Source organism: Heloderma suspectum, chromosome 6 (assembly GCF_057233095.1).
Source record: "Heloderma suspectum isolate Gila_16-S chromosome 6, 16-S_ref, whole genome shotgun sequence".
Classification (NCBI taxonomy): Eukaryota; Metazoa; Chordata; class Lepidosauria; order Squamata; family Helodermatidae; genus Heloderma; species Heloderma suspectum.
Window position 1 is genome coordinate 74,494,305 of NC_139463.1, and position 27,094 is coordinate 74,521,398.

A 27,094-nucleotide genomic window follows, 5' to 3' on the forward strand; every position below is an offset into this window, starting at 1 on the left:
CCATAGTGGAAATCAACAAAAGCCATACATGATGATGCTGTTTCAGTGACAGGCTTAAAGTCAGTGGCAGGAAAGCTGGTGATATACAGGTGTGGTACTTATTCAACAACCTTAACCTAAAGGGAAAAGCTGCCCACAGGCTCATACTCCCAAGATATCCTTCAAAGAGGAAGGCAACATATTAAGAGAAATGCTCTCTTTTGGGATTGTTTCTCCAAGATGACAAGGGCTAATCAAGCAATAATTCTTCATTTATCAAGAAGCAGCATTTTCCAGACAGAAGTACATTTGCAATAGCAATGCAGTCTTCCCAGTCCACTACCATTTTAACAAGGAAGCAAAGTAAAAATGCAATACTATTTATTAAGACGGGGAACTGCTGCTCATATCAGAGAACCAACATCAGACAGCTCATGGATTATCCAAAAACAGCTTTCAACACCTCTTCTAAAAATAGAACTGTGAAGATTTGAAGCCTACAGAGGCAAAGGGGAAAAAGGTCAGACTTAGAGGCCTGGAGTTTTCTGTTGGGAAGGAGTAAACCTGAGAGGAGTAGTTTCATTTCTCTGGTTAAGTTTCTGTTTCAATTCTCCTCTAAGTTTCATTTCTTCAGGTTGGAAGCAGAACTTTCGGTTTTGAGGGAGGAGAGTATATAAAGAGAGCGAGAGAGACAGTCAGAGAGACAGTGGGAGCAGAGTCTGAAGAGTGAGCAGGAAGAAGCAGCCTAGAAAGGTCTAAGGATAGCTAAGGTAAAGGAAATGCATGTTGCTTACCTGTAACTGTAGTTCTTCGAGTGGTCATCTGTGCATTCACACATATGGGCTCTGCGCCGAGTCCAGTCGGGAAGCTTCCACAGCTGAGGAACATTTTGGTGGGAACCCTTCCCCCACCATCCACTGTGCATGTCCCAGTGGGTTCCTGCCTGTTCCCTCAGTTCCTTGAGACCGCCTAATGTGGCCTCGGATCTGAGGGAAATCAATAACACTTCGGTACCAACACTGAATGTGACACTGACACTGAAGCGGGGATGGTGGGAGGGTTGTGAGAATGCACAGATGACCACTTGAAGAACTACAGTTACAGGTAAGCAACGTGCATTTCTTCTTCGTGATCTCTGTGTATCACATATATGAGCGATTTACAAGCTCACTTACTGGAGGAGGGTAGGTGTCCTTAAGCCAAAACTGATAACAGGATGGCTCGCCCAAAAACACAGTTGGAATGTGCTTGAACATCGAGTTTGTAATGCTTCACAAATGTTGACAGTTTCGACCATGTTGCTGCCCTGCACAAGTCCGACAATGGTAAACCTCTGGCAAAAGCCATAGACGTGGCTACTGCGTGAGTGGAGTGCGCACCGAGGGGATGAGGGCATTCCAACCCCAACAAATCATAGGCCAATTCACCGGTCTGCACAATCCAGGTGGCCAGTTGTTGGGAGGAGACAGGAGAGCCCCTCTTAGGACTGCCGTAACAAACAAAAAGGCGTTGCGTGGTACGGAACGATGCCATCCTGGATTTGTAGAAAGCCAATGCCCTCCTGACATCGAAAGCATGCAATTTTCTCTCCAGATCAGAAGAGGGGTCCGGGAAGAAGGTTGGTAGCGATATGGACTGGTTAACGTGGAAGTCAGAGACTACTGTTGGGAGAAAGCCAACATCTAGCCTAATATCAACCTTATCTTTATGAAAAATCATGTATGGATGGTCTACCTTCAAGGCACAAAGTTCACTAACACGTTTAGAGAATATGATAGCTGCTAAGGCGGCAACTTTCCACAAGAGCAGGTGAAAGTCTGTCGTGGCCAGAGGTTCAAAAGGCTTTGAAAGGAGAGCATGTAAGATCACTGAAAGACTCCACTGAGGGACTAAAGTTTGTAGTGGTTGCATCCAAAGTCTTGCCCACCTGACAACAGAGACCATAGCGGCCATGTGGCCCAAGAGAACTTGAATGGAGCGGGCAGTGACCGAATGACGGGTAAAGACAGTCTCTGCAAGAGCAATTAATTGTGTTTGTCAGCTGTGAGGGAGGTAGGCTCACGCAACCGTGGAATCCAGTAGAGCTCCTATAAGCTGGAGACACTGAGTTGGCTCCAAAGTTGACTTTTCTCTACTGACAGAGATCCATGCCCAGAAGGTTCAGAACAATCCCGATGGCACAGCAAAGATCCCTCCTTAAATCCGAGACCAGGAGCCAATCGTCGAGATAAGGATAAATTTTGATGCCTTGCAGCCCCAGGTACGCGCACACGACTGCCACACATGTGGTAAAAACTCTTGGGGTGGTCGCCAGGCTGAATGGCAGGACTCGAAACTGGAACACATTGGTACCGATGACAAAGCACAGATATCGAAGGTGGGGATCTGCAGTTGCTATGTGGAAGTAGGCGTCCTTCAGGTCCACAGTGGCAAACCAGACATTATTTCAAAGAAGAGGGTGGATGGTAGTCAAAGTGATCATTCTGAACCTTCTGGGTTTGATAAACTTGTTCATGTTCCTTAAATCCATGATGGGGCGAAGGCCTCCATTCCGTTTTGGTGAAGTACCGGGAGAAGAAGCCGTCATCCTGATGGAAGGACTCTCTGAACAGCACCCTTTTGGAGCAAGATGGACGTCTCCAGAAGGAGGGCCTGTGACGGTGGTGTGATGCAAACAGCCTCCAGAGGGGGGAGTGTGAAATTCTATCATATAACCCCAAGCAATTATGTCCAACATCCAGGTGTCTGATGTTATCCTCTTCTAGGTCTGTAGGAAGCGTGATAGAATGGAACCAAAAAAGGGGGGATTGGAAAGAGTGGGAACAATGAATGTTGGGGAGTCAAAGCTGGCGCTTTGAAGATAAGTCATTCCTGCTGCGGTGTTGACGAAATTTAGCAGAGGAAGTAGGCTGTTTCTTTGTTGAGTTGGTTGGTAACGCTGGTACCGGTCAAACTGCTGTTTGGTTGTGTATGGTTGGGGGCAAAACCATCTGTGGTCCTTGTACTTTTGCTGTAATGGTTGAGGACCCAAGCCCATCTTATGAGCAGTTGTCTTCACTTTCTGGACAGAGTCCATCTGCTTGTCTGTTTCTGAATTGAAGGGCACTTCTCCGTCGAAAGGCAGATCTTCTATTTGAGCTCTAGCTTCAGGAGTCAAACCCACAGACCTCAGTCAAGCATGTCTTCTGAGGGCAATGGAACCGACCATCGATTTGGCATGACAATCTGCAGCATGTCTCAAGGTATTAATCTGCTGTCACAATAGTATGACAGCTTCGGCATGGAAGATCCTAGCAAGTTTCTTTTGATCCTCTGGAAGATCAACACAGACGGAATCCATCTTCTCCCACTGAAATAACTGCTATCTTGGCCTGGTAGTTGGCCACTTGGAGCCCCAAAGCTGCTGTCGAATACATCCTCCAACCCAGGAGGTCCAATCTTCTCCCTTCTTTATCAACAGGAAACGCATGAGACTTCTGTGATCAACCCTGCACCAACTCCACAATGATGGAATTGGGGCGTGGATGTAAATACAGAAACGCCACATCCTTCTCCTGCACCCTATAAAGGCATTCAAGGTGTTTGGATGTTGGAGCCATTGAAGAAGGAGCCTTCCAAGACTGGTGGACAATCTGTAAAAGAGTCAGGAGAAAAAGCACCGCTACCGGTTTTGACGAGTCAGTGTGGACAGCATCGAAAACAGGGTCCTGTATATGCTCCTCCATTGCTGTACATTGATTTCTAAAGATTGAGCTATTCTACTGACTTGTTCAGCTAAGTGAAACATATCCTCAGAGGGGATGCCCCATCATGGGAGCCCTCTATATTGTCTGGAGATGGAAGGGATGGCAGAACAGAGGAGTATGGTGAAGAATTTGATTGGTAGTCATCGGCAAAGTCATGGTGCGAAGTTGCTCGTGGCACACAGTCCATTGATGGAATCAGTGGTAGGATCGAGGTCGGGGCTGAGAGTGCCAGTTTAGATGACTCCACTTGGCTCCTCAGCAGTAAAACGGAATGAGGTGGCACAGGTGGAGGTACCAGGAACTCATCCCTGTCAGGAGGCTGGCACACAGTCTTCAACAGAAGACTCTGATACAGAGGAGAGCACGGAGCAGCATATCTGGAGTGCTCCAAAAAGTATCCTTGATCCTGAGCAGCACGCCATTCATCAAAACCCTTTGCGGGACCCTTGCGGAGGGTAAGACCATTCAGAGCATCTGTCCCAGTTGCCTTGAGGGGACCTCAATCTGTCTTTGTGATGATGGTCGAAATGATGGTCCTAATAAGGAGAGAGATACAGTCCCGAGTGAAATCCTGAGGCCGGGATGGTAGATGGCAATGTGGGGCCTCCTGCCTCAATGGTCTGCCTCCGGACAGAGAGAACTCTCTTGATATGTCTTTTTTTTAATTTTTTAAAAAGAAAAACAAAACACAACAATAACAGAAACAGAAACACAACAACAATACACATTCACTAAAATATCTCTTAAGATTGTAAGATATCTACCTTTGGCTCCCCTTACACAACAAATGCTTATTATTATTATTATTGTTATTATTTTCTAGCTCTTGTCTTAGTTGTATATCATACATTGAGTTCACAGACATTATCACCTTTCTCCTAATTTTAACAACAGAAAAAAGAGAATCAACCATCTCAAAGTTCAAAATCCACATACACAGATATCATTTTTCTCTATTTCTTGTACAAATTCTATAAAAGATTTCCAATCTAACATAAATTTAGTTGTTGACCCTTCTTTAATTATAATAGTAAGTTTTGCCATCTCTGCCAGTTCCATCATTTTCATGATCCACTCACTCACAGTTGGTATTGTTTCATTCTTCCACTTTTGTGCATACAATAACCTTACAGCCCTTGTCATGTAGAGAAAGAGGGTTCCCCACTTCTCTTTTACGTATTTATCTGTTAGTCCCAATAAAAAAGTTTCTGGCTTTAGTTCTATAGTAGTCTTTAATATTCTTTGAGCTAAAGACTGTATTCATTTGCAAAATGTTTTAGCTTTTTTACAAGTCCACCATAAATGATAAAACATTCTGTCTTGGTCTTCACATTTACAACATTTTCCAGAAACAACTTTATACATTTTAGACAATTTAAACGGTGACATATACCATCTATACATCATCTTATAAAAGTTCTCTTTAAGACTTGTACATAAAGTTAATTTCAAATCTTTTCCCCACATATTTTCCCACTCTTCCATTGATATATTATGACCACAGATGGAGAGAACTCTCAATCCTGAGAGACTGACAGCGAAAGGGAAAGTTCTCGGATTTTGCTGTCTGACACGGTCGACACCAGCTTGGTGACTGGACCGGCAGGTGCCGGAGAGAGTCCATGGATTGGCGAGTCCAGCAATGGAGGGGGTGCTGGGATTGTTGACTTCGAAGGTGTTCTCAACCTTCTTTTTCTTATTTTTTTTAGGCTACTCCATCCTGACTTCAGAATCTTCGCCTTTTTCATGATTTTCCTTGCGACTGAGAGTGCTAAGGAGGGCCCTAGAGTCGGAGGGTCAGTCTGCTCGACTGAGGTAGCTGGACGAGGAGACTTTGGCTTAGAGGAAGACATAGTCGCCTCAAGTTTGCCACTTGTGGAGGACCCAGCAGAGGTTTTGGGGTCAGTAGCCCACAACGCTCTCCTCCACAGCTCTGCCCTCAGTCTGTCTGCTCTGTTCTTTCATGCCTGCTTAGTAAAGGATTGGCACAGACAGCAGGAGTCAGGGAGGTGTCCTTCTCCCAGGCAAAAAAGACAGCGAGAGTGCGGGTCGGTGGGGGGCAACTTACTCCTACACTCGATGCACTTTCGAAAGGGTGCCTCTGCAGCCATAAGATGGCACTGCAGCCATGGTAGACAGACGATGAAGACAAGACAAAGGAACTTTTTTCTTTCTTTTTTTTAAAGGAAGACAACAATGAGGAGGAGGATGAAGAAGAAAATGGACGAACAAGAAGACACAAAAAAAACAGTATGAAGAACCTCAGTACTTCTCTTTCTGCACAGAGGAAGCTCAGAAAGGACTGACCACTAGGGCGATCAAAAGAGAACTGAGAGAACAGGCGGGAACCCGCTGGGACATGCGCAGTGGTCAGTGGGGGAAGGGTTCCCACTAAAACATTCCTCAGCTATGGATGCTTCCTGACTGGACTCAGCGCAGGCGTAGAGCCCATATGTGTGACGCACAGAGACCACGAAGAAGAACTTGCGTCTTGCAACTTCTATTTTCTTTTAATGCCTTTTGTATCACTCAGCTCTATGGTGTAAATACCTGTCATTGTAATTTGTTTGCTTTAAATCTACTAGTAAACTGTGCCTAGAGTGTCAGTCACCCCATGTCTACGGCCTTTACCTCACATTACTGGGAAGGGGAAGTTTAAAAGAATGAAGGTGGGACTCTGAAGGAAGCATAAGATGCTTAAAGAGCTGCTCTGGGGGTTCCAGGTCATAATGCAAACCTTTACAAGAACAGAGACCTAAAAATTGCTCATCTTACAGACATCCGACTCCCATGTGCACCATTTGCACTCCCCAACTTCTTGTATGTGTAAAACCACAAGGAGAAGGACCAGAAGATATCTATAAGAGTCCAGCCATCCAGGAGTGATGGTGGCTACGTACTGGGGCTGTGTGACAACCCACCAGAACAGCAATGCATAAAACCAAAGAGGCGATCTAGTCATGCATTTTGGTCCTAGATAATTAAAATAATATTTTCCTGCTACAGGGACCAGCCATATCTGTTTCCAAAAACACAGAAACTGGGCCAGTTTGCACAATAAAACAGCCTACCGTGGCTTATTTAAGCAATGGTAGGTTGCAGTACATGCTAGCAGGCATCTGAATATTCAAGTTGTGACTGTGGCTTGTCATGGTGGCCAAACCCCGGGACTGTGGGTTCTGCAAGGTCTTAAATAACCCTTGCAAATAAATAACTAAAACAGGTCATGGGTTTTGTGAGGTTGTTTAACCCTCACATAACCCATGGTCACTGGGTTTGGACGACATGACAAACTGCAGCTTGAATATACGGGATGGTGTCTGTGAGCACCGCATGGCTGAAATAAGCCACGACAACCCACAGTGATCTTGCAAACCCAATCACTAATGGATTGTATTTCTTTATTATATTTCTATACTTCTATATCAATTCCAAAACTATTTTGGTATTCATTTAGAATGCAGAAACATGCAAACCTTCTCACACTAGAATTAGAGCTCCATTTGTGGCAGAGCTGAGAAGCCCCTTATGAACATATCCTCTGTGCGGGGAGAAGGAACTTAGGAGTCAGCACCTAGTCATTGTGAGAAGCAGGTGGATAGTAAAGATGGGATGGGCTATGGCCACCTCATAATTTAAATTAACACGGCCCTAGAATTTGGTATTTGATGGCTACTGGCATTTTCACAGGAGATGCTTACCATCACAGAAGTTGTATGTGCCTAAAGCAGAAGATACACTAATTATGAATACCCAATACCAGTGGAAGCAGAGAATACCCTACTCCCAACCAGCACACACACAATATTCTTCCTGGCAAATATGATAATAGAAGAAACACTGAACTATAGCTAGATAAGAGCGCTATTCCTCCAGTGTAAGTCCACCAAAAAAGATATTGCTGTTTTAAAGCAGCTGTTGTACAGAAAGAGACGCTGTGTCTTCCTCCCAGGCAGGGGGAGGGAAAAGGAAATAGCTGTGCAACTAGGCCACTAACTTCCTGCCAGCTTTTTTACAGCATTTCAAGAAATAAAGAGGACTGCTCAGTGGGGTGTGCACAAGAGAGAAAACCTCTCAGATTAACTGCACACTCAAGCAATTCCAATCAATACAAGCACCCACTCCCTTTAGTATGGAAGGACAATTGCCTATTCCTATTACACAATCTTAACACGCTGGCTGAGCTTGCTTATGCCTATATATAAATACAGGCAGCTATACATGCTGGTCAGGTTCCAGATTTGGCCTAGGGTTTGTTTTTTTTTGCTAATAAATCTAACCTTTCTAGTCTTAGAAGTCTGGGCCATTTTGTTTCCTCTACTGAGAAGTCATGTTTTGCTTAGAACTTCCTACTAACAAGCTAGAAATGTAGAGCATAATGTATGCTTTTATGTAATCGTAAATTGTTTCGCTGTAAAGTATCACCAGTGGCAGGATATATATTTCCAAGGTACATGTGAGAAATGAGGGGATGACTTAGCGATGTCAGGGGAAAGGTTAATGCTCCAATTTGATCTAAATTCCTCCCCCAACCCCAGCTATTAAGTTTTTTAAACTGTAGGAAATCCTAATTGTAGATCTCTCGCATCATGATCAACCACATCTTATCCACTTTGATCCTATGACAAACCTTCGTCACAATGGAAACAAACTACAGTAAGGGTAGGCAACCAATGAGCCCCCAGACACCTTTATTGGTGCAGACCAAGGTGCCCTACCCCCCGCACCACATTTTTTTCAATTAACACATTTTCTTACTAGCAGCTAGGAGTACTGTGAAAGAGGTTTCTGTTATTGCTGAAAACTGTGGGTTCAAAGGAGTTGTTTAGTGTGTTGGGCTCAGACCCCACCTCTGCCTTGTACTCAGTCTTCTGGCCAGGTTACTTGTCCTTTGCCATGGCTCCCATGGCAGCCATTTTGTGGTGGTGCCCAGGACAATTTCTCATATTGCCAAATGTGCTCAGAGCCCAAAAGGTCTGCTTACCCCTGGACTATAGCTTGCAGCTGTATGTTGCAAATCAACTAAAGCAACAGGGGATGATTTTAATCAGTGAAATTATGAAGCAAGAATACATTCATTCTGTTGTGTTACTGTAATAGGTCATAAAGAAAAATATTAACAATGGCCTTTCCTTTTATCAATGAGTAGCAACTTTTTAACACTCCCTTAAAGAGGCATCTATCTATACACAGGTGTGTTAAAATGCAAATCTAAATATGATACATTCATTAAAAAGGCAGACATATTGCTAATAGCCCTTATAGTTATGCTAGGGGAGCAAAGAAACATTTGAGGGGAGACCAAAATGATTAGGTTTCACAATACTCATATCACTAGAAATATTTAGGCATTTATGCTATCAAAAATATATAAAGTGTCCCGAGGAAAGTTTTTTCTACACCAACTAGAGTCCGAAAATGTGGTGTGTATGCACAAGTGTACGTGTGCGCATGCATATAAAAAACACAAACAACCAGATTACTAAAAAGATGCCTAAAATGAAATGTGTACATCTCCCCCGCAAAACTGGAATGTGAAATTTATCCAAAATTAAGGCACATCCACATCTAGAAAGATTAAGGGCAACAGACATGAAGTCAGACAGCCTAATTACTCAAAAAGTCGAATAACATGGTATATTTGTCTGTTTATCCAATAGTCAATACTTAGGACATGATGCTTCCTTATATTGGAGGCTAGCAGTACAGTACAGGATAGGATGAGCTCCATGTAAAGTTGCTTTGTGGATGTTTCCCATTTACACTGTTGAATCAGCCTCACATTGAAGGGAGAGGGATTAAAAATCCTCAGGACTGACTGAGAGTATGTACTATTTGCTCTCCAATGGAAAAACCTAAGATTACAGGTTTTAGAGTCAGTGATGTGTAGTGGTTTGGCCAGGTCAATCAGAGTTCACACTCCGCTCAGCTGTGAAGCTAACTGGATGACCTTGGACCAGTCACATACACATACACGCACACGTACATACACACACACACACACACACACAGCCTACTTCAGAGTTGTGAAGACAAGGGGAGTAACCCATATCCCTGAACTCAGTGGAGAAAGGGAAAGATATAAGTGTGAACAATAATGTCAAAGAACCCACTCTTCCCCGCTACTGAGTCAAATTCCATTACTGGTGTCCACAGCCAAGCAGATACGCAGATACCCATTCTGCTCATTGTATTTTAACTTTCTGCTGCAATTCATACACTAACCCAGTAAGGCACATCACTCTTATCCCCATATTACAGATAGGGGGCTGAGAATACATGATTTTCCTAAAGCCACCTAGCGAGTTCATGAAAGTGGCAACATTCAAATCAGAGCCATCTCGATTCATAGCTCCATCTTAGCCATTACCCTAAACCAGCTCTCTAAAATTGGGGCTAAAGGGGTATTATCATTCCGTCTAATTCATTTTCAGAGACACTATTGACAGAAGAGGCTAGGAAGTAAGCCCTTGAGTTCAGAACAAAAATGTCCTATTCACGGCACTTCACTGATGCAGGAAAGTCTGAGAGGGCACAATCAAACAGCAAATGCTCCCATTGGAAGGTTATGTTCAGATTACTGTATGGCATCAAGACAGCAAAAAGGAAGCCCAGCCTTCTTCCTACTTCTCTCAGTGAAAAATAAGTGTACAGCTTGGCAGGAAGCCAGAGCATGGATAGAGGAAAGCCTGTATTAGGCATGTTTGAAGAAGCCAGCTTGCTCCTGCCAGCATAAACGTGGCCTTTTCCCCTCCCCACTCCACAGAAAATGATAGGACATTCATTGTGCAGTTCCAGTTTTTATGGAGACTGTTTAGAAAGGAAGGCCTTGTGAGCAACACTACAAGTTCCCAGTACAAGACTCTGCCAGCAATGATCGTAGTTGCAATCCACCCCCACCCCCAAAATATTATGCCAAACAGTACATATATTGGAGGTTTTGCCTCAACCTATTGTACACACTTTATATTAAATTTAGTGGTTGTGGTTTCACAGAATTCTGTGCTTTTGGCAAGGAATAGTGTTTGGAGAAGCCTTGGAGGTAGGTTAATATTAGCACAGGCTAAAGGAAGGGTAACTCCACCACCTCCAATGTAGAGCTTTTCAGAGACACTATCTGCACATTTTCAAGCTTGCCCTCACATTCATGAGGGCTGGAATTCAGTTGTCACCCGATTAAAAAAATCCAAGCCAGTTAGTCATATGAGTTTTAACTCATTAAATCTGAGTAAGTTTGTAAATGAATAAAAACAGTTCTAAAGAAAAGTGTATTTTAGATGGTGTATGCATGTATCACAGCAGCCACCATCTTAGAACAGGCATAGACCTGGTCCACATGATCAAAATAAGCCATGGTGGCTTACTTAAACCTTGGTGTGTGCAGGGCACAATTTGAATAATCACCACCCTGGTGCAGCTTGTTGTGTCATCTGAACCTTGGCAGCATGGTATGTTAGAGGGGGAAATAACCCTCCAATAACCTGAACTGACCAATTATCTCATGTGAGAAAGAAGGAATTGCTTCCTACACACTTAGCACGTAGGGTGTTTGTATGTACTTGTATTAAAAAATGCACACACATAATTCTACTGCCCAGTAAACAGGGGGTGGGGGGATAAGTTTTAATCTAAAAGAACACCTTTCAGTTACGTACTGCAAAATTAATCAGAAGGCTTATTTAAACACTTTCTATCAAATACATAGTTTGAACCTTATTTTGAAGGGGTTTGTTTTGCTTTTTAAAGTAAAACATCAAGATGCAAAGTAATTAACAGTTCATGCCTGATCTCTTGAGACATGCCAAATTTGGCATGTGCAAAACTAGGCACAGAAAAGCTCAGTACCGTCCCACCCACGATATATCCTTGCTCTGGACTTGGATTCTGGGTACCCTTGAAGCCCTCCTGCAGTTCTAGCCCATAGATAGGCAACATACCAGGGAGGGGTGACACCTAGCCACCATCTTGGCTATTGGTGAACCTTATTTGACAAGGTATGATCATACATAGATGCTTCTCTCCTATTGGTAGCAGCCACATTCTTCTCAGTATACAACCAGAATCACAGCAAGTGCCTTGGGGGAAGACAGCATCTGTCTTGATCAGCAGAATCGAGTATCAGCTGAAGTATCTCCATACAGAAGTGGTTGTGGGGAACATAAGCATAAACAGTGGAGCATGGGACTCTACTCCCAGTATTTAGAGAAGGGCTGCACAACCTCTCTCCCCCTCCCCATACCACAGCTCCCATGAGTGCTCCAACCCCTGCCACCGCCACTGAATTCTGATAAAGATCGCTCTTTCCTCACTGGTAGCAGCAGCTATATCAGAATCGTTAGGGGAGGGGATGGAAAGAAGGCTTTCCTTCCCAACCCACAGAGATTCTGATACACTCCTGCCAGAAGTAGGGAAAAAGGAAAGGTTCCTCTTTTGCAAGCACCAGGTCATTACTGACCCCCAAGAGGGATGCCGCTTATGCTGGCGTTTTCATGGCAGACTATAGTGAGGTGGTTTGCCATTGCCTTCCCCAGTCGTGACTACCTTTCCCCCAGCAAGCTGGGTACTCATTTTACCGACCTCGGAAGGATGGAAGGCTGAGTCGACCTGAGCCGGCTACCCAAGACCCGGTTCCACTGGGATCGAACTCAGGTCATGGGGAGCGTTTCGGTTGAAATACTGCTGCCTACCACTCTGCGCCACACGAGGCTGCTAGAAGTAAGGAAAGAGTAATTGTATCAGGATTGGTGAGATATGTATGTGCATGTGTGTGCACATATCTGCACATGCACCTGTGTGGCCCCCAAACTCTGAGCCAGCATCACATGCGGCTCATGAGGCTAAAAGTAGAACTTTCAGGATATGCCATAAGTTACTGATAGAACACAACTTCATTCTTTTTGTTACTACGAAGTTAGCCTCACAGAAGTTCCTAAAGGGAAATATTACTTTTTCCATCTCTTGAGGATGCCAAGTAGCAGAAATGGGTCAAGGGTTGCAAGCAGTCACCATTTTCACAGGCTTTACACAAACCCCTGTTTATTTTAGCAAGTCATCATAGCTAACCGCATGTTTCTAGTATGTCTCATTTCTTAAATATATCTACCACTTAATAATGTTCTCATCTTGCTTTCATCTTTGGAGCACATCAGTGTGTATATTATATATTTTGACTGTAATGAAATAAAAATTAAAACTTTTGAGTCCTTTTAACTTACGTAGTAATTGGTACAAGCAGGAAGCTCTTACAAGGAATAAATGAAAAATCTTTATCTAAACTAGTTTACTAAGCTTTTCACTAATGGAACCAATCAGCCATATTTTCACATTTTTGGAGCTATCTCCAAGGGGGGATCTTCATGACAACAGAATGAGATGCATGTTGGAATACTACCTAGATTTTCATGGAATTGGCTTTGCTCCGTCAAGGACACACGAAGCAAGATAAGCCAAGTGTACCGTACCTTTAAAATCTGGTTTTCAGGCTCACACAGCACTTGAAAGGAACATACTTCCAGGTGGGATGAGTAGAACCGAATGTCATCAAACTGGCAGGGGCTGCTCAACCAACAAGAGAGGCTTGTTCTCCTCTACCCCTTGTCCAAGCTCCCCCTTGCTATTACATTATTATGAATGGAGAGCAACTAATTCTCCTCATGTGTGCAGATTTCCCTGAAGAAGCCAAAATCCCCAGTTCTTGAGTGCAGCATCTGAAGGCTCCCCCTGAGAGCTTCCCCCCCTATTTCACCCCATTCCAGCACTCTGCCCTGGAGTTATTGCTTCCAACTCCCCTTTCTCCTTCTCCCTGCTTGCAATGAGAAGCTCCTGTAAACCTACTGCGATAAAGTGGAGAAGGGATTTTACATAACAGAGAAACAACTTGAAACTATAAAACGTCAAAGAAGCACAACATCGCAATAGCGATTTAAGAGAGCATCGGAGAAGGAGAAGAGCACTTTAGGGCGAGTTAATAAAGTTAGCCTTTAACCCTTTTACTGCAGGGGAGTGAGATTTATTTCTTACTTCTGAGTAAACATTCACAAAAGGGGGGATATATTAAAGATTAAAAGCCAGCTAGCTAAGGTGAATGAGCATCCCCACTACTGTGGTAACGTGAGGGGTCGCTGCTGCACTCCTGGGGATTTTCTCAATGGGAAAAACTACTTCCATTTGGGAAACAAGAGGGAATGGGGCACCCTATCTCCTTGACCACATCACTGCCAGGTCACAGAGGCACCCCCAAGGACTGAACGCACGGGGGGGGGGGGAGAATGGCACACTGTGGTAAGACCTCCAGGGAGCCGCTTTTAGCAAAAAAGTTGGAGTAAAAGGAGTTTCAGAAAATACGGCTTTTCAACAGGGAAACAGCTGGTTGGCAGCGGATTGGTGATGATGTAATCTGTCACAAAGGAATTCAGACTGCTCTAACATCACACCAAACTGCTCATGAAGACAGCCCCCAAATGAAACCCTCTTACCCAGGACTCTTCAGCTTATGTGATATAACACAGTATTGGGGCAGATTGAATCCAGAAAGCGGGGGGGGGGGGGGAGTCAAGCAGGCAAAGACAGCATCAAGCACCAGCTGAACTGTCCCCAATCCTATGCACAGGGCTATCTATCACCCAGTGTACCATGGAAAGGGCCAGGAGAGAGAGGCATGCAAAGACAACAGGTCCATTTGCATGATCGAACAGCCCACCATGGTGGGGTGTGGCTGGTGCTGGCGCATGCTGGCATGAATGTTGGTATTTTCAAGCTGCAACCGCAGCTTGTTGTGACATCCAACCCCAGCAAGGGTAGGTTGCGTGAGGGTTAAACAACCCTTGCAGAACTCATGGACTGTTTCAGGTTTACGCGAGGGTTGTTTCACCCTCATGCAACCCACCCCGGCCGGGTTTGGATGGCTCAAGATGCAGTCGCAGCTTGAATTTTCAGGATGGTGCCCTTGATGAGCTGCAGCAATCATGTGAATCCAGTCAATATCTAATACCAACTACCTTATGGATAGGAATCCAGGAGAGGGATTTGGGCGGGGTGGGGCGTAGAAGATAGAGGATGGGAGGCAGGCAGACAAATATATCAGACACCTGCTCCTGCCTGGCCAGTTTTGTTTTGTGCATATAGTTATGTGCACATAGTTATAGTTCCATTGCATTTAATAACTGCTGTGAAAAGCTCTGATCACCAAAAGTAGGATATAATAAGTCTACTGAATAAAATAATCCTAGTCAACTGTGGCCTCTTTGAACTGCCATCATTTTACAGTGTTTCATAGTCCAGATGGTAAATAAATTTAAGATTTTTTATGGTTTCTCCAGAAGACACCAATATTTGAGGAAGCAGTGACTGTATCCTGTGTGGTTACCCACCTCTCACTCATAGCTACCAACTATGTTCTTCATGCTACATACTTATGCACAACTTCTTCTCTTTACCCAAATTCCTAATCCTAACTTGCGCCCAGTGTTCCCCCTTCCTTAGTAATTTCAAAATATCTCTCAAAAAGCTTTCTTGCCCCTACTGTTATGATCACAGTCTTTCTGTTGCTTACATTTTTGTACTTGTTCTCTATTCTTGTTCTTCTCTTATTAGCACTGTTGTTGATCTGTTCTATGCCCACCACCTTGCATGTTCCAATTCTCTGTGTCTGGAATTCTCTCTCCAAAACCCTCCTCAAAATCCACTACTCCAGAGCTTTTCCTGAAACACTCTGACATCCACACACCCGCCTCACTATTCCATCACATTTGTAATATTCATCTAAACTTAAAATTACAACCATTCTGGCAAAGAAGGTGTCATTTTGTGGTCTATGTCACCTACCATGCTCCTGCCATTAACTGCATGTTCAACAGCAGATAAATTATATTCTCTCAGGCAAGTGACAGGGCTTTGGAAGGATACTGATGGACTAAACAGGATTTAGGATGCCCTAGGTCCACAAGTATTATCCTAGCTTTTTCCTTATACCTCTTGGCTGCTGAGGAAGTTCAACAATCCAAGCACATTGAGACCTAGAGATCCATACAGATCCTTCCAATATGCTTTTCACATCTAGCTCTACAGAGTAGGAGATCAAGGTGCCCGGAGCATAAGCAACTTACGCATTGCAGTATGGCTTCTTCTCATAGCCCTTGTAGTTTTTCATGTTGAGGGTCATCTTGCAGACCTCGCAGTGGAAACATGCTTTATGCCAGTACTGGGGAAAATATAAGAAACAAGTGTCAATGCAAAATGTTTCTAGCTGGTTACTTCTTCCTAGTTGAAGTAGCAGCAGTCATTAGCCAAGTCTCTAGAAATGATATTCAAGGTAATTCTGCAGCAGGACTATTTCTGAAGTACCCCACAGCCCCCTGCATGCCTTTCTGGAGGGCTTGTTTAGGCATATGCTCAACACAGGAGCCCTTATACTACAATTACTCAACCCCAAACACAGTGTGTTTAAAGAACAAGTCCAGGGGAAACATTCCTTTGTACTGAGCCAGTAACATATTTGTTTTTAACAAACAAGTCTTACCAGCTTATACAATTTAGTGAGCTCTAACATAATTATATTATACTGGCACACACTGAGCCTTAAAGGAAGTATTTGCAACTCATCACCTGACTGCAGCAAAAGCCCTCTTCCCCCCAACAGGAAGTTGCCTTATTTGGCCTTAGCACAGAAATATAATCCTGATACTCTGAGAAAGGTCTCCTTTTACAGTAACTTCAAAACCAATCTAGGCTTCCCAACTGGTCTCAGAAGATAGCTCATCATGAAAGAGAGATGTAAAAGCAGCTTTGATTCCAAGACACCCCTGTAAGAGTATTTTATGTCCTCTGATATGCAAACACAAGAAGAGAGCTCCATACCAAGAACAGGTAGCACTGGATTGTCAACCACAACTATACTGACAGAGAGTAGAAAAATACATGTCTACAGCCACATGGTGGTGAACTCTTGTAGCCAAGCAGCATGCCTACTTCACTACAAAATCCAGGATTTTGTGAGCAAGACCAGGAGATGCTTCTCTACCTTCTGAAAATCCAGCCAAATTTCCTCCAAATTCCACAGGTTGAAAGTATAATTATTTAGCCTTATCAGTCAAGCAAAGCAAATTAACATAAGGTAGCTTCTATCGCCTTAATTGAACTCCAAATTCCACATATCAATTTGGGACATTCTGAAAAGTATTCAGCATTGACAACATAACGAAAGGGAAATGTGGAGCATCTTAGGATGCAGTGCATATTTTCAAGAGCAGCTATGTTGGCTAGGGCTAATGGGAGTTGCAGACCAAAACATCTGGAGGGCCACAAGTTGCTTACCCCTGCTTTAAACAAAGAGAATACACTTCAGTCTCTCAGAGTTCTGTAGAAAGCATAAGATACCATGTGAAATAAAGCCCGTGTCATATGATATGATCACACCTAGTTGGACCCCTTTGTCAACAGGTTCCATCAAGTGACCTGTGTTTCTTTCATCAAGTACAGAATGACCACCTTTTAAACAAATGTATCATATAGCAACTGCCACACTTCTGTTTAATGACCAAGATCTATGGCTAGATTTGCTTTCCTCTGGAACATGCACATTCAGTGGTGGTTGCAAAGTATCTTGGAGCCAACTAATATTAGGGAAATTCTGGTATGAATGAGCATGCCACACCCAATATTTAAACACAGCCTCAACCCAGATGACAGGAGCATGTAATGACTCAGTACTAGAAAGAGGGAGTCTGCCTCACTTTGATTGCCTAGGGCAACAGATTCACACCTTCATCTGTGGGTGAGAGCCAATTCCATTTGCAGAAGTGAGTTTCTATATTCTTCAGCTCAGCAGGCCCCTCTGATTGCCAACAGGCAAAACTTGTTCTTCACCTGTGATGTAACCAACTTCATATCTCCGCATTAGAGAGATATTGATCTCTAATGCATAGATATGGGATCCCATTTTAACCTAGAATCATAGAATAGTAGGGTTGGAAGGGGCCTTCAAGGCCATCGAGTCCAACCCCCTGCTCAATGCAGGAATCCAAGTCAGAGCATCCCCAACAAATGGCTGTCCAGCCTCGTCTTGAAGGCCTCCAGTGTGGGAGAGCCCACCACCTCCCCAGGTCATTGGTTCCATTGTCGTATTGCTCTGACACTCAGGAAGTTTTTCCTGATGTTCAGCCGGAATCTGGCTTCCTCTAACTTGAGCCCATTATTCCGTGTCCTGCACTCTGGGATGATCAAGAAGAGATCCTGGCCTTCTTCTCTGTGACAACCTTTCAAGTACTTGAAGAGTGCTATCATATCTCCCCTCAGTCTTCTCTTCTCAAGGCTAAACATGCCCAGTTCTTTCAGTCTCTCTTCATAGGGCTTTGTTTCCAGTCCCCTGATCATCTTTGTTGCCCTCCTCTGAACCCTCTCCAGTTTGTCTGCATCCTTCTTAAAGTGTGGTGCCCAGAACTGGACACAGTACTCCAGATGAGACCTAACCAGTGCTGAGTAGAGGGGAACTAGTACTTCCTGGGATTTGGAAGCGATGCTTCTATGAATGCAGCCCAAAATAGCATTTGCCTTTTTTGCAGCCACATCACATTGTTGGCTCATATTCAGCTTGTGATCGACAACAATTCCAAGATCCTTCTCGCTCGTAGTGTGGTTGAGCCACGTATCCCCCATACATGGCTCAACCTTAGGTCTTTCAGACTCCTTTGTGCTTATACACATTTCAAGAACTCCATAACAACCTGGATTGAGGACTACTCCACTACAAGAGTGTTGGATTTTTGTGTAACCTGCCACATAGTGGCAGATTTTTAATGCAAGTAAATAGATTAAGGGTTGACAAAACTGCATGACTGGTTGACTATGCAGATTTTTTCTGTAGTTCACAAAAATCTAGACATTACAAAAATCTAGACATTTAAGCAATAACAAGTATTCCACAACTGAAAGGATGCAGGACTGCAGAGAGTATCAATAGCTCATCAAAACCACAGCCTTCCCACCTCTAGTATGTAAGCAGACTTTAGGCTGTCTACAAATTGCATCTCAAACAAACATAGCTAAGGCCTATGCAATTCAGAAATTGCCCCCCAGACAAGAAGCTACTGATCCTTCAAGTTACTAACAGTTAGTAGTAAAATGGCATGCCACCAAGCATGTAAGGGTAAAGTTTACAGCCATATAGAATCTTAACAGGCCCTTCGTGGAACAATATACTAAGTCTAAAACTAGCACAGTGTGTTTACCTGAATTGTTCACCTGAACAATTACTTCAGTTTAACAAACATGCCTCAGGTCCTCAACATTTAAAAAATCCTCAATTGTTCTGAAAGCAGTTAAAATGAGGACAGCTCAGGAATAGATACTCTCAGTCCAGAACTGTGTGTGTGTGAACATTATGCAGGGCTCCATTTTTTCCCCTACCAAAACCATATCTGGCCACCACGGAGAATATGGCTATTACATTGTAGAAAGCAGAGTCAAGAAGAAGTATCTCCACATGACTGTGTTCAATACAATCTGAGGGAGGAAGGGGAACAGCATTGCATACGCATGTAAGATTAACACAGAAGTTAGTCACAGACTCTGTATACATAAATGATGTATCTAATGATGTTCAAGTGAATGCAGCTAAAATAATGGTAGATTCAAAGAATGACAGGTATAGTGAAGTTATGTGATACAACAGCCAGTGTGCCTTACTGGATAGCAGGTGGAAATGGGACATGAAAAATCAGAACTCTTGTTCAGCTATTGTCCTCACTGGATTTATTTTGTTTGCCCATAGTTTTCTACCTGCAAGATGGGAATATTCATCTACTTCATATGGAGGAGGAAGAAATATTATGCAGCACTTATTACATTTATATCCCACTTTTTTCCTCTCACAAGGAACCCACGGCGGCTTACATGGTCCTTCTCCTCTCCATTTTATCCTCACAACAACCCTGTGAGGTAAGTTAGGCTGAGAGTAAGTGACTGGCCCAAAGTCACCCAGTGAGCTTCATGGCCAAATGCGGACTAGAACCTGGATCTTGCAAGTCCCAGTCCAACACTCTAAACACACTGGCTCACGTGATAGTATAGCTTGTCATCACTGTTTTTACTCAACCAGTTTCTGATGACTGAACACAAATGCAGGGGAAAAGCACAAACTATTTGGGGCCTCAAGAATTAGTTTCTACAAGACTATCAGGTACCATTTAGTATCTTAAAATACAGATAAATTCAAGAGGTGCAGATTGTATTTGAATATGAAATTTAAGCTTAAAAACCCTCATAGACGACTATGCTTAAAGACATAAAGCCAGAGCCAAAAGGTCCCTCAGACACTCACCTTTCTTGAGCTTAGCAATTATAGTCAGAATTAAGCCACCAAGATCACATAAAACTCATATGTAATATGTGGAAATCACCTGAGCCACTATCTGAAAAACTGACAGTACAGTGGTTTGCATACTAAGAAAACTATTAAACTACATCAAATCTCAGTTTTAACATCACTTCCCAGTTGGCTGTATACCGTTATATCACATGGAAGTGAACTTTATAAATATTGTCCTCTTAACATCAGTCTGACACTCTTCCTATATGTGACTCCTGTCACCTGCTGCTTCGAAATCAGAGCAAATGGATATAGCCTTGACATGGGTGCTGGCTGAGGAAGCCTGTATAACACAGTTTTTGCATTCCCCAATTAGCCACAGAGATATCTAAAACAGCACTTTGAACCTGGTGCTCAGGGTGAGCCCCATAACAGTTCTATCTTCATATGCAGAACCCATACACAACTGTATTCCATGAATCGCTACTATGAGGTGAACATTACTGTAGAGTGAGGTGTAGGGGGAAATCCTCATCTGTGAAGTTGGGATATATCCCTTCTTTCTCAGTTACCCCTACCTTCCCCACACACTAAAGTTCTTCTCTGAAACACTGGTTCAATTCTAGTTGTCCATTGGTACCAGTACAACTTGCTCTGAATGGAGCTAGACCAAGGTGGCTCTACTGTTGACATCAGGGGACCTGCTGGCAGAAATCTCACTTATTCTCACTGGATTACCAGAGTCTCTACCACAAACACAGATATCTAATCCATAGCTCTAACTTGGGGCAACAGACTTCTCTCCTCATCTCCAAAAGAGGCACAGTATGCAGGGCTGGAAAATCCCTGAGTGCCATATCATCTAGGCCCAGCATGCAGATTGGTGTGGGCAAGGAATCTAATCCTGATGAACCTGTAAATATACCATATGGCACACAACTGTGCAATATGCAAGGCACACATGGTGGTGGTGGGATATTCCTATCCCTCTGAAGAAATGGGTGTCCTCACATTTACTTCAAAGGTACCAAACCAGGACAGGTGGGTGGAGTAGTCTCTTGAATTTGAAATGTAGTATTGAGACATTTTAATTTTTCAGATTCATCTTCTATGCCCTACAAAAATGGGAAGGGCCAGTCCCAGGTACAAACTAAAGAGAAAGCAGCACTGAAGCATTGGGGCAGGAACAGTTAAGAGTACTTAAGTTTTTCTACTATTGACAAAACATAAGCAAAACCAAATTAATCTCTCCTCAATCATGGGGTACTACATATAAGATTTTAAAACTCATTAAACCAGTACAACCAATAACAGCAAAAGGAGGAAGTCAACCCTTTAAAGAAATCAATAAAACCAATTCTAAGTTTTAAAGTCTGATATACTGCAGAACAATCAATCAAAAGGGAGGAGGCCAGGGAACAGAATCTAATGTAAAGCAGATGATAGCTAGTAAGTCCCTTTTCATTTTGTCTGTTGAGACACCCAGCTGCGTATGTAAGAAAAAAGCACTGGAAAAAATCTCTTTGTTACTGGCTTCATTAGAAGCCAGTTTTAAAATGTTAAAAAAGATCCAGAAGTTATGGCATTTACATTGCTTTATAAACAGGGGCTCAAACAAGCAGCTGACAACGTGGCTCAAATTCCTGTCTTTTGACCTTAGTCAAAACTGGAATATCTCCAACACCAATTCAGCTGCGCCATATGTTGTTTTTTAAAAGAGGAATTGAAAAGGTGATTTCCTTCAACATTTTCATGGAACAATCTCTTACCCGTCAGATAACCTGATAGAAATCTGATAAAAAGTTAGCTCACTATTGTCTATCTAATTCACCAGCAGATTGGGGGCGGGGGGAGAAACAAACTAGAAAGAAAAGAGGCAGGAAAAAAGCTAGGTTTGAGGCCTGTTTTGGTTTGTTTACATTAACTCAGTATTCACACCCTTCAGCAAACGGGGCAGACTGTAGCATTTAATAGTGAGGGATACCTTCACAGCTACTATTCACAAGGAGGGAAGCAATTTTAAACACCAGATTCCTGATCTAAGAACACACATCTCCTGAAGTCATTTGCCCTGTTGACAGTATATGCCCATTGTCTTTTTTCATTCTGTCCCCTAAAGCCAGGCTTCTTGCTGGACAGGATCAACAGGATTCAATCAGATGTCCAAGTATTGTCAATCTTGTCCTCCATTAATTTTGGATGCTTAACTGATAGACCTACCAAGACCAAAGGTGAAACTACCCACAGAAACACAACAACTTGTCTTGTCTGTCTGTCTGTCTGTCTGTCTCTCTCTCTCACACACACACACACTACATCTTAAACACCCTATCTGACCACATATCTACCTTTCCCCAAGTTATTTCACGCTTTCTGTCCACAATCACTGCCAGCCTTCCCCAAGCCCTCTCCATACTTGCATCTCAGAATTCTCCCAAATTGCATTACTTTCTGTGCAACCCATGACAGATGAGATCTGAAATTTAGCAGCACCCCCCAAGACTCTCCCCAACACTGAAAGCCAGGCTGCTTGTCCTCATCCCCTACTCTGCAGGCAATATACCACTCTCCGCTCCCTTTCCCCCTCTCATCTACCTTTAAAGTTGCCTCCTCGACACCTCTCTCACCCTAGGGGCTTCTACCAAAACCGCATCCTATTCACTGCCAGCAAGAAAACTGCCATTCCACACACACACCCCTTCCACACACACACTTTGAACCAACACGTAGGAAATAGCTCTGCAGTGGTTTCCTTCCAGGAATAACCTGTTACTGTCATCTTACTAGACTTCTCACACTCCCCTTTCTCTCAGGTTATCTGCTATGCCCTTCGCCCTGCAACTCCTGCCACGGGTGCCTTCAGAGTTCCCTCCTTCTCCCCGCCTCCTTTTTATTCAACCTACCTTGCCCCCTACCTTCCTATTCGCAACCCCCTTGACGCCTTCCTCCCCATCCTAGCCACTCTGAAATCGTCATCGGCGTCCTCCCCTTTGTGCCTTCTACACACTTACTCGCCCTCACCTTCCTCCCTCTCCTTCCGGCAATTCCTCACTTTGGGGCCTGCATTCTTCCCCTCCAACTCGCCCGTCTTCCCCAAGAAATCCCACTACCTTCACGCCTTACACCTTCGCGCGCGCCCCCCCGCCCGCACCGGCGGCCAGCAATTCCCCTCTTCCGCTTCTCCCGCCTCTCTCTCTCTCTTTCTTTCTTTCTCTCTCTCTCTCTCTCACACACACACTTCCAACTGGTTCTACTCGCCCCCTCCCCACCGTGGAAGGCGAGCCCCAGACCCGCCTCTCTCGCTCCCCACCCCACCCCACCCACCCCCGCTTTCTCGCCTTCCTGACTCCCACCCCCTCAGTTCCCCCCCACCCCTTCAAGCCCGCCACCTTCCCCCGGCACGCCGCCTCGCCCGCCGCCCAACGGTCCTCGTCCTCCCCTTGGAGCACCCACCTTGTCGAGGCAGTTCACCTTCTCGGTCGGGTAAACGATCTTGCCGCAGCGGGCGCAGCTGGGGTTCATGGCGGCCGCAGCGGGGAGCGTGCCTGCCAATGAAGAGGAAGGGGCGAGAGAGTGCGTGGGCCCCCGCTGCCTCGAAAACCGCGCCCGCGGCGGGGCGACGCAAAGCGAGGCGAGGCAGGAAGCCGCCCCGGCAACGGCTGGAATCGACTGAGGGAAGGGGCGCGGCGAGTGGCTCGGCTGGCGGCTCGCGCTCTCCTCCCGCGCCTCCGCCCTCTTCCTCGTCAGCTTGAGCGCGCGCGCGCGCGCTCAGCGGCGGAGAAAGGGGAGGGGGCGGATTCGGGGGAGGGGATGCCGGGCGGGGCGGGGCGGGGCGCGCGAGGGCCCTGAAGCAACGGCGTAGCGAAGGGGGAGGGGCGCCTCCGCGCCGGGGGGGGGGGGAGGTTTGGCGAGCGAAGCCGCTGAGGAGAACCCGAAAAACAGGCTGAGGTCTCTCTCTGAGAAGGGGCCACTACGCAACGGGCTGTGCGTATACATACATATCTATCTATGTACCTCCTAGCGAGGGCTTCCGGCTCCTACTTTTAGAAAATCTTCCTCTACTACCCGCTTACCTGGGAGTAAGCTCCGTTGAAGTCAAAGGGGCTTGCTTCTGAGTAGATATAGGACTGCGTTGTAAAAGTGGTTAGAGCACAGCCTTCCTCATCTTGGTGCCCTCCAGGTATTGTGGGACTACAACCCCCCGTCGTCCCCAGCCAGCACGGCCACTGGTTGGGGATGATGGAGTGGTAGTCTAACCCACCTGGAGGGGGCTGGGGTGGGGAAGGCTGGGTTAAAGCTACTCCCCTCCCTATGCACACGCTCCAGGGAGTAAGTCCCAACTGACTTGGATTCCTGCATTGAGCAGGGGGTTGGACTCGATGGTCTTGTGGGCCCCTTCCAACCCTACTATTCTATGATTCTATGAGTACAGTGCAATTTATTTTTGAGTAAACAACCATAGGATTGGGCTGCAAGAGTCAAACAGGCATCAATGTAAATTAAATAAAGTAACACCGTCAAACAAAACTCATGCAGAGTTACAGGATTCCTGTTCGTGGCGCTGTTTTGAAATGATCATACCCTCTACCAACAACTCTCCTTCCCAAAACAAATTAGATAAGAATGTGACTTTTTGCTTCTCTGCTGGTAAGGTTCAAATCCTCTGCCACCCAGCTCAAAGGGCTCCCTTGCTTTTAAAAGCCTTGTGATAGGCAGGAATTCAACAGGTGGAAAAACAGGAATGGAAAATGCTTCAGCTGTTGAATTTCTACATGTCATCTAGATTTTTAAAAGTACAGGAGTGGCAGATTTGCTTTTGGTTGCTGTGTTGTGAAAAAACATGTTCTCTACTGGAAGAAAAACAAAACGTAAGAAGAGCTGTGCTGAATCAGTCCAAGGGCCATCTAGTCTAGCATTCTGAGCACACAGTAGCAGACCAGCTGCCCATGAGAAACCCATAAGGAGGACATGAGTGCAACAGTACCTTCCCACCCATGTTCCCCAGGAACTGGTGTACATAGGCAGAGGTAGCATATACCCATCAGTATAATAGCCATCGATAGCTTTACCTTCCATGAATTTATCTAATCCCCTTTTAAAGCCATCCAAATTGGTGGCCATCACTACTTCTTGTGGTAGTAAAATTCCATTGTTTAAGGATGCACTGTGTGATGAAATAGTTCCTTTTTTCTGTCCTGAATCTGCCACCAATCATCTTTATGGATTGACCATAAAGGTTCTAGTATTCTGAGAGAGGAAGAAAAATGTCTCACTATCCACTTTCTCCACACTATGCATAATTTTTTGTGGACCCCTGCCAGCAAGGTTATGCTCAAAATCCTACAAGCTAGGCTTCAGCAATATGTGAATCAAGAACTACTGGAAGTACAAGCTGGGTTTCGAAGAGGCAGAGGAACTAGAGATTAAATCGCCAACGTTCGCTGGATCATGGAGAAAGCAAGAGAATTCCAGAAAAACATCTATTTTTGCTTCACTGACTATGCTAAAGCCTTTGATTGTGTGGATCACAACAAACTGTGGCAAATTCTTAAAGAGATGGGAGTACCAGACCACCTTACCTGTCTCCTGAGAAACCTCTATGAGGGTCAAGAAGCAACAGTAAGAACCGGACATGGAACAACCGATTGGTTCAAAATTGGGAAAGGAGTACGACAAGGCTGTATATTGTCGCCCTGCTTATTTAACTTATATGCAGAGTACATCATGAGAAACGCTGGGTTGGATGAATCACAGGTCGGAATTAAGATTGCCGGGAGAATTCTCAACAACCTCAGATGCGCAGACGATACCACCCTAATGTCAGAAAGCGAAGAGGATCTAAAGAGCCTCTTGTTGAGGATGAAAGTGGAGAGTGCAACAGCTGGTTTGGAACTCAACATTAAAAAACCTAAGATCATGGCATCTGGCCCCATCACTTCCTGGCATATAGAAGGGGAAGAAATGGAAGCAGTGACAGATTTTATTTTCTTGGGCTCCAAGATCACTGCAGACGGTGACTGTAGCCATGAAATTAAAAGACACTTGCTCCTTGGGAGGAAAGCTATGGCAAACCTAGACAGCATAGTAAGAAGCAGAGACATCACCTTGCCGACAAAGGTTCGTATAATCAAAGCTATGGTTTTCCCAGTAGTAATGTATGGCTGTGAGAGCTGAACTATAAGGAAGGCTGAGCGCCGAAGAATTGATGCTTTTGAACTGTGGTGCTGGAGAAGACTCTTACGAGTCCCCTGGACTGCAAGGAGGTCAAATTAGTCCATCCTAAAGGAAATCAACCCTGAGTGCTCATTGGAAGGACAGATACTGAAGCTGAAGCTCAAATATTTTGGCCACCTAATGCGAAGAGAAAACTCCCTGGAAAAGACCCTGATGCTGGGAAAGATTGAAGGCAAAAGGAGAAGGGGACGGCAGAGGATGAGATAGCTAGATAGCATCACCGATGCAATTAATATGAACTTGAGCACACACCGGGAGAGAGCGGAGGACAAGAAGACCTGGCGTGCTGTGGTCCATGGGGTCACGAAGAATCATAGAATCATAGAATAGTAGGGTTGGAAGGGGCCTACAAGGCCATCGAGTCCAACCCCCTGCTCAATGCAGGAATCCAAGTCAGAGCATCCCCAACAAATGGCTGTCCAGCCTCGTCTTGAAGGCCTCCAGTGTGGGAGAGCCCACCACCTCCCCAGGTCATTGGTTCCATTGTCGTATTGCTCTGACACTCAGGAAGTTTTTCCTGATGTTCAGCCGGAATCTGGCTTCCTCTAACTTGAGCCCATTATTCCGTGTCCTGCACTCTGGGATGATCAAGAAGAGATCCTGGCCTTCTTCTCTGTGACAACCTTTCAAGTACTTGAAGAGTGCTATCATATCTCCCCTCAGTCTTCTCTTCTCAAGGCTAAACATGCCCAGTTCTTTCAGTCTCTCTTCATAGGGCTTTGTTTCCAGTCCCCTGATCATCTTTGTTGCCCTCCTCTGAACCCTCTCCAGTTTGTCTGCATCCTTCTTAAAGTGTGGTGCCCAGAACTGGACACAGTACTCCAGATGAGGC

The 27,094-nt window shown here is 44.7% G+C and overlaps 1 protein-coding gene across 1 annotated transcript in view; it reads right to left on the reverse strand.

Annotated features, from left to right (window-relative positions):
• LASP1 (LIM and SH3 protein 1) overlaps window positions 1–23,784 on the reverse strand; it is a 61,749-nt gene extending 37,965 nt beyond the window's left edge. Inside the window, exons 1-2 of the mRNA XM_084804943.1 lie at window positions 23,482–23,784; window positions 15,830–15,924 (exon numbers count right to left, since the gene is read on the reverse strand). Coding sequence (XP_084661069.1) covers window positions 15,830–15,924; window positions 23,482–23,550 — 164 coding nt within the window. The 5' untranslated portion in view covers window positions 23,551–23,784. The remainder of the gene's footprint in view (window positions 1–15,829; window positions 15,925–23,481) is intronic.
• Between the last annotated feature and the right edge of the window lie 3,310 nt (window positions 23,785–27,094).